At 42.8% G+C, this 7,879-nt stretch overlaps 1 protein-coding gene across 1 annotated transcript in view; it reads left to right on the top strand.

The window, feature by feature from the left end:
- Positions 1-7,879, top strand: part of TMC2 (transmembrane channel like 2) — an 84,617-nt gene that overhangs the window by 43,480 nt on the left and 33,258 nt on the right. The window contains exons 8-9 of the mRNA XM_007465381.1: positions 2,396-2,494; positions 5,643-5,785. Of these exons, the coding sequence (XP_007465443.1) occupies positions 2,396-2,494; positions 5,643-5,785 (242 nt within the window). The remainder of the gene's footprint in view (positions 1-2,395; positions 2,495-5,642; positions 5,786-7,879) is intronic.

Raw genomic sequence — 7,879 nt, forward strand, 5'->3', positions numbered from 1 at the left:
TAGAACAGACAAGACTTGATGATAGGTTGGATAACAGCAGTTGAGAATGTGGGGTATCCTAAGATGCCCTCTTAATTAGGATAGTGGGAAATTGGCTTCGTGGGAATCTGACACATCCAAATTCACTGCAGGTAGAGTAGAGGAGATGACCTGTTGTTCAAGGACACGGCTAACTTCAGGGCCCAAAGGTTTTAAGCCTAAACCTAATGATCAGATATTCCTATGGCTCATGGCTGTTTTAAGGCTAACCACAGTGACTCAGAGGGTCTAGGAATAAGAATATTAGAAGTGCTCAAATGTTAGACAACTTTAACAGAATTTTTCCTCATACTCATCTTCTTTTGCCACAAATCCTTGATACATTTTAATGGAATCAAACTGCTCTGAATGCTTGAGTGAATCTTGTTCAGCTTTAATGACAACTGCCTGCAGATCCCAGAATGCCTTCATGGTCCCAGCAGAGCCCTCAGTTATGCTGCAGGAGCTCGCTATCAAGGCCTTGCTACATGATGAGCTCATGTACTTCTTGTCTTAACACGGGCTGCATATGAAAATCACTTGGGGAGTTTTTTTTAAATATGAAGTCCAATCAATTGAATCTGAATCTCTAAGAATGTGGCTCTGACGTCCCTATTTTAAAAGCATCTGAGATTGCCCCCAGTAATTCTCTTCTCCTGGTAGCATGACCTTGTATAATCAATCCCCTCCACCTGAGTAAAGCCTAGACCTTGTGGCATGCTTTTAACAAATAGAAAATAACCAAAGTGACAGGCTGTCACTTACATGATTAGGTTATAAATGACTGTGACTTCCATGTGGCATTTTCTCTTGGTTCCCTTCTTGGCTCGCATGCTTTGATGAAGCAACCTGCCAGACCGGAGAGGCCCACTGGCACGGGACTGAGTGTGGCCTTTGGACAAGAGCCAGCAAGGAACTGAGGCCCTCAGTCCAACAGCCCATGAGGAACTAAATCTTGCCAACAACCACGGGAGTGCATCTGGAATCAGATCCTCCCCCACCAGGCCTTCAGATGAGACCAAAGCCCTGGCAGACACCTTGACTGAAGCCTGTGAAAGACCCTGAAGCAAAGGACCCAGCTAATCCCAACCCAGGTTCCTGACCTGCAGAAACGAGGAGATAGTTTTATGGTAATTTGATATACAAAAATAGATGACAAATACAGCTCCCCAAGTGATCCTAATATGCAGCCAGGGTGTACATTAATTAATTTAATTAAATAATTCTTTAAAATATCTTGTATCTTCTACTCTAGGGTTCACATAGGCAGCACTCAGTCAGTAAGCCTCATATTGGTACTTCCTCTAAAAATAACTATTAAAACTTTCAGATATATGGAAAGGTATAAAGAATGAGCCCATTTGCCTGCCACTAAGTTTAAAAATAAAAAATTACACACACACTAGAGTCCTCCATCTACTTCTCCCCAATTATGTTACCCACATAACTCACAAGTAATCACTCTCCTGAACTTTCCATTTCAACTTACATTTTAAAATGTATTGGCTTAAAGTTAAATAACATAGTTTCTTGTTTTTTTAAATCACTCATGTATCTGAAGTTATATTCCCTTTTGCATGATAGCGTAATTTTTTCCTCTCTCATTTACATTTGTTGATTCTCTGACATGTCACATGCCGCAGCTATGGATCCCGCATGCTGCAACTAAAGATCCCACACGTGGTAACGAAGATCCTGCATGCCACAGCTAACACCCAGAGCAACCAAATAAATAAATATTTTTAAAAATATATATGACTGAATAAACAGGAGGGCACATTCGTGGAAGGGAAAACTTAATATCATAAAAAAGATCAATCCTTCCTAAATCAATACGTAAATTTAATACAATCTTTATTTTTTAAATAATTAAGGCTGTGAATCAAGTCATATATATAAAGGGGTATTAATAACAGAATTATGTACACATGAAGAACTAGAAATACTCTAATTAGTCCAACAGTAGGGGATGTTGTAAGTTTATGGTACATATATGTGATTAGATATTTTAAAGTCATTTTATTTTGAAAAATACCATATGCCATAGGGAATTGGTCATAAAATAATATTAAGCTAGATAATCAAGCTAAAACATATATAAAACTCAGAAACTCTGAAAGGAAATACATGAATATTTAACAGTCATTATCTTTAGGATGTGAAGGTGACAGGTAATTTTTTAAACACTCTTCTATACTTTTTCACATTTTCTACAATGAGTATGTAATACTTTTAAAATCAGGAAAGTGAGTAATGTTATTTAAAGGAAAAAAAATGGATATTCCTGCTCTGAGAAGAGATTTAACCCACTATGTGCACATCTCCGTGTGTTTGTATCTTCTCCACGTGTAATTGTGTTGTTCTGTTCCAACACAAGGTGCTGATGGGCATGCCCTATGGAAGTATACCCAGAAAGACGGTGCCTCGGGCTGAGGAAGAAAATGCCATGGACTTTTCCGTCCTTTGGGATTTTGAGGTACCATTGCCAACATGCCAATGCACTTCCATTTTGTGATTGTGGATAAGTGTGAAGTGTTTAATTATTGGAAAGCCAGTGCTTTAACCAAATGGGATCCTATCACTGTGCAAAATGAGCTAGCCAACCATGTCCTCCTAGGCCCCCTTCGTGGGTCCTTTTATCACACACTCTGATAAACGTGACTTCCCCATGAGGCCACTGCTCCCCGAATTCTGCCAGATCTATGTAAGGCGATATTACACGATGGTTTTATCTCGGCATAACCACAGTAAGACCCCAGGGGTATTGCCAGTCCAGCCTTTCCCCAACCTTCACGTGACATCTTCAACTGAATATCCTACCTGCTTCTCAAGTCCAACAACTATCCAACCAAACCTACATCACTTTTTCCCATTTCCTTTATTGGAACCACTGTTCATCCAGTCATTCAAGTCTGAAACCTGAAAGTCATCCCACATTTCCTCTCCTCACCACCACCCCTCACATCCAATCAATCACTAAATCTGAGACCATCTACTAAATGTTTCTTAAACCAGTCTCCTTTTCTCCATCCCTCGCACCTCTCCTCAAACCTCACTGTACCAGGACCACTGTCAGAATCTGCTACCTCTCCTCCCTGCCTTGGCTTGTCTCCTCAAATCTCCTTTCCCTCTGCTGCCAGGTGAGCTTTCTAAAATGTAAACCTGACCCTGTCACTCCCCACCTCCGATATTCGTTTATTCCCACTCCCAGATGGAATAAAGCCCAGTGTTCTGAATTGGGTTTACAAAAGAATTGTTCATGACCTGGCTGCCCTCTACCTCTCCAGTCCCAGTCCCATGTCTGTCTAAGACCTCACACTTCATGCCTCAATATTATCAACTTTCGGGGAAGTCCAGTGCCTCCCTGCCTTTGCTCACGATCCTATGCCTGGAACATCCCTCCCTGTTTTTGGAATCCTCATACCCCTGTGCCTCTGGGGGCCTTGGTCTGCAGCTCCAAGGAGTTCCAGAGGCAGGAGGACTGGCTGTGGTGGTTCAAGCAACACATCTTGCTGCTGCCATCCTTCACTCTCATAGTCAGATTCAAGACCCCTCAGAAATGTGTGAAAGTGAGTTGGAGTATTTTTCTAAGTCATTTGGAACAGGGGTGTCCCAAATAACTACTATACCACTAAGAATTACATACTACTACCACTATATGCTACTACTAAGAATTTCCTTTATTCTTTATTTCACCCAAGGGCCCCTGTTGAAATGTCCTATCCACTCAAAACTAACAATTTATTCAGCAATAATCCCATGTTGTATTTGTTGTTGTTGCCAAGGATAAATTTTTATTTTTCAAGTAAAAATTAAAATTTTGGAAAACTTATATCCATCACCATGACAGTGGCAGTTTCTCAGTAGTTAAATACTTTTCTGATGAGATCAATGGAGATATTAACTGTGATTTTTTTATATTTGTATAAGAAATGTGTCAACATTTGGCATATGTTCATAACTCAATGAACCATTACTTTCCAGATGACCAATACATGATGTTACAAAATCATGTGTGAGTAAAAGATCCCACATCTTGATAGTAAAAGATAGAGCAACAGATTTTTAAAAACTATATTTTGAGATAATTTTAGACTTACAGAACAGTTACATAAATAGTACACCTTATGATAACATCTCATATATCCATAGAACAATTATCAAAACTAAGAAATTAATCTTGATACAATATTATTAACTAAAATATAGTATTTATTTGTATTTCACCAGTTTTTCCACTAATGATCTTTTTCTATACCAGGACCCAACTCACAATCTCACATTGATTTAATTGTCACATCTCCTTACTCGCCTCCAATCTGTGACTGTTCTCTGTCTTTCAGTGACCTTGACACTCTTGAATAGTGCTGGTCAGTTGTTTGCCCCTGAATTTGGCTTTGTCTGATGTTCTCTCATGATTGTAGTAAGGTTATGCATTGTTGGGGAGGTAATGTGCCTTTCTCAGAGTGTCAAATCAGGGTTACATTATGTTGACAACTTGGTTAAAGTGATATCTGCCAGAATTTGGGCTTCCCTGGTGGCGCAGTGGTTGAGAGTCCGCTTGCCGATGCAGGGGACACGGGTTCGTGCCCCAGTTCGGGAAGATCCCACATGCCGTGGAGCGGCTGGGCCCGTGAGCCACGGCCGCTGAGCCTGCGCGTCCGGAGCCTGTGCTCCGCAACGGGAGAGGCCACAACAGTGAGAGGCCCGCGTACCGCAAAAAAAAAAAAAAAAAAAACAAGTGATACCTGCCAGAATTCTCTGCTGTAAAGTTAGTATTTTTCCCTTTTTAATTACTTAGTATTTGGGGGAGAGCAATGGATCTTAAGGTATGAAAAAGTTCATTATGTGATTCATATTCCACATTGCAACTAACCTTTAAGAAATAAGTATTTAGTTATTGGGTTGAGGTATGATACCAAAGAAGAAATAGCCCCAAGTATATGAAAAAATACTATTCAAATTTGGCTCCCCTGTCCAACTACACATCTGTGTGAGGCCAGAATAATCCCCTGTTTTATATTCAGCAAAGACATAAAAGAAGTGCTGAAATTATAAGTTAATTTTACAGCTAAATAATTATACCTAAAAAGTGTGCTAATTACATCTAAAGCCAATTATACCAAAAACCAAAACCAAAATGAAACTTGAAGCTCGGGTTAGATTGTGAGCCTTATCACATAGTTTTCTTTAGAAGTTTTGAAATACTGAGAAAGTTCACGGACGCCCTTCTAGTTCCAGAGTGTTAAATTAAGACCCTGAGCACTGGGCGGGGGTTGGAGGGGGAATGTGGAGCTGTGTGTGCGTGTGCACACACACACACACACACACCCCTTATCCCTAATTTGTCCTGACTGTTAACAACACTCTCCTCCCCGTGCTGTGTCTCCGTGCACGCTGTATAATGGAGAAATAGGAGAAAGAAGAGGGGAGACGTGGAGATGGGCATAGACTCTGGAGCAACTGGGGGAGTGAAGGGAAGAACAGGAACATCGAGAACCCTTCCTTCCTCCCCTCCGGCTCCCATCACACCCTTGAGAAAGAAACCCCAGGTCAATGGAAGCGTCCGATGACTGTCATGTTGAGCTTACAAACCCAGAGCATTTGGCTTTGCTGCCCCACAGGGCTACATCAAGTATTCCGCTCTCTTCTACGGCTACTACAACAACCAGAGGACCATCGGGTGGCTGAGGTACAGGTTACCCATGGCTTACTTCATGGTGGGGGTCAGCGTGTTCGGCTACAGCCTGATGATCGTCATTAGATCGTAAGTATGACCGTCTCATTTACAGGCTTTTAATTTTCTTCCCACAAACAGCCCACTCCTGTGGCCACACTGTGCCTACTTACCTTCTTGTTGGGGATTTAGAGAGAAAACAAGGAAACAAATAAAGCAAATGCAGATTGTCATATGGGGTATAAAAGACATAGACAGGGTAATGTGGGAAGTTCTGGGAAATGGGATAGACAAGTCCTTTAGAGGAGGCTGGGCACAGCACTTTAGACAAAGCAAGAGTATGTGCAAAGGCCCTGAGGCAGCAAATATCCTACCGAGTCCCACAAACTGTCAAAAAAAACAGTGTGGCTTGAAAGGGAACATGGTACCCATTAAGGAGAGGCTGGAGAAGTTTGCAAGGCCTGTTTCTGTTTTCCCCAGAGCCCAGCATCCTCAGAAAAACCCTCTGCTTCTCTGTCTAGCTGGCATGTGAGAACTGAGCTGGCACCTACAAATACAATGAGGCTAAACCAGTGTATATGGCAGTGAGTAACCTTGGTGTCCTCTCCAGCCCCAACTCTACTTGTCTCTGTGGTCAGAAATGGCTTTTTAATATGTCTGTGCCTCTTAATTCATGTTCTCTGAAGAAAAACTTTGGCCCAGCCCACGAACTGCCTTCTTCTAAGTCAGAGGACCCCAGTTAGCACAGGCTGTGCAGGGTGGGGACACAGTCTGTGCACAGACCTGACCACCAGGCCCACTCACCCTTCAGCAGAGCCACAAGAGAAGAACAGGGCTGCTGTGTGTGCACAGGAAACAGAGCCCAGCTAGAACCCCCGGAAAGCGATGTGCGGGCGCAGCTGGGTTTTCTATCTCATCGTCTCAGGGGAAAATGCTGCAGTTTACAAGAGCCTGCCTGGCACAAGACGGTGACCACTAGGTGACATGTGGCTGCCCAGCTCTACCAAACAAAAGGAAGATAAAAAGGAGACAGGCGAGACAGGCTTGGTTTTATTCTTAGCTTTCACATTGCTATGTTTTTCCCTGCCAAATTTAAGGATATGGAATGTTTCTCTGTTGAACCAAAAAATTAACTAAGGCAACCAGGCCCCTGGAACTGCAAATCCCAAAAGCCAACAAGTCAGATAGAGTCAGAGAGGGGCAACCCCACCCCCATTGTATCTGATGGAACCCCTGCCTGGGATTCCATGGTTCTCAAGGGGCTGATCTCCAGGAAGCACAAAGAGAGTGATACTAACCAGGGTTCTCGGCTTCCTTAAGCAATAGAAATTGACTAGAGGCCAGATGAGAAATTCAGGCAAGGCTTTACTGGGGCCGCTGCTGCAGCAGTGGGGAAGCAAGAACAAACAACAGGTTCCCTTGCTTGCCCACTGAGGGGGGGAAGCTTGTTTCTTATATGGGGTGAAGGTAGGGGCGTGTCCAGGGTTCAGGCCAGAGGTGTGGCTTAGGTGTTTTGCCCATCCCTTAGGTGGTGTGTGCAGGCATGCTCAGTACCCTGCTTTTGCTCCCAATGCCCTGTTTTTGCTCCTGGCTCTTCGGAAATGGCAGTTGGGTTTGTTGGTTTTTTTTTGTCTTTTTGTATCTTTTGGGTCCAGAATTTGCCCCAACTGTGCATGCACACAGTTATTTTTAGTCCCATATAGTTTCTTTGTATTTTGTAGCTCAAGGAGAGGTGTGTCCAGCACTGCAGCAAAGGGTCCCAGGTCCCAGGCCTGTTCTCAAGAGGATGAGGACAGGTAGGATGAAATAGGGGGCTATCAAGGCAGGTCCAAGGTACTTTCCTCCGAGCTTGTTTAAGAAAAAAATGTGCGTATTGTCTGGTTGTAGTACTAACCGCCTCAGGGCTTATTGAATTTTACATCAGAAAAATATGATTTTTATCCAAGAAAACAGATGAATTAGAAGGGGATATTCTCTGTGAGAATGAAGAGTTCTAAAACATTTGCAGGTGAGTCAAGCCACAAGAAATCAGACATCAGGGTAGAAAACATGGTTAGTGTTTTCTGTACCCTGCAGACTCCTTGTTACACAGTTGACACCATGTGTGCTCGCAGGGGACTCTGAATTTGGGGGAAAGGTACTCTGGCTATCGGTAGCCTGATTCAAATCCATCTTGGCTCTTTC

Source organism: Lipotes vexillifer, unplaced genomic scaffold (genome assembly GCF_000442215.2).
Source record: "Lipotes vexillifer unplaced genomic scaffold, Lipotes_vexillifer_v1.1 scaffold875, whole genome shotgun sequence".
Classification (NCBI taxonomy): domain Eukaryota; kingdom Metazoa; phylum Chordata; class Mammalia; order Artiodactyla; family Lipotidae; genus Lipotes; species Lipotes vexillifer.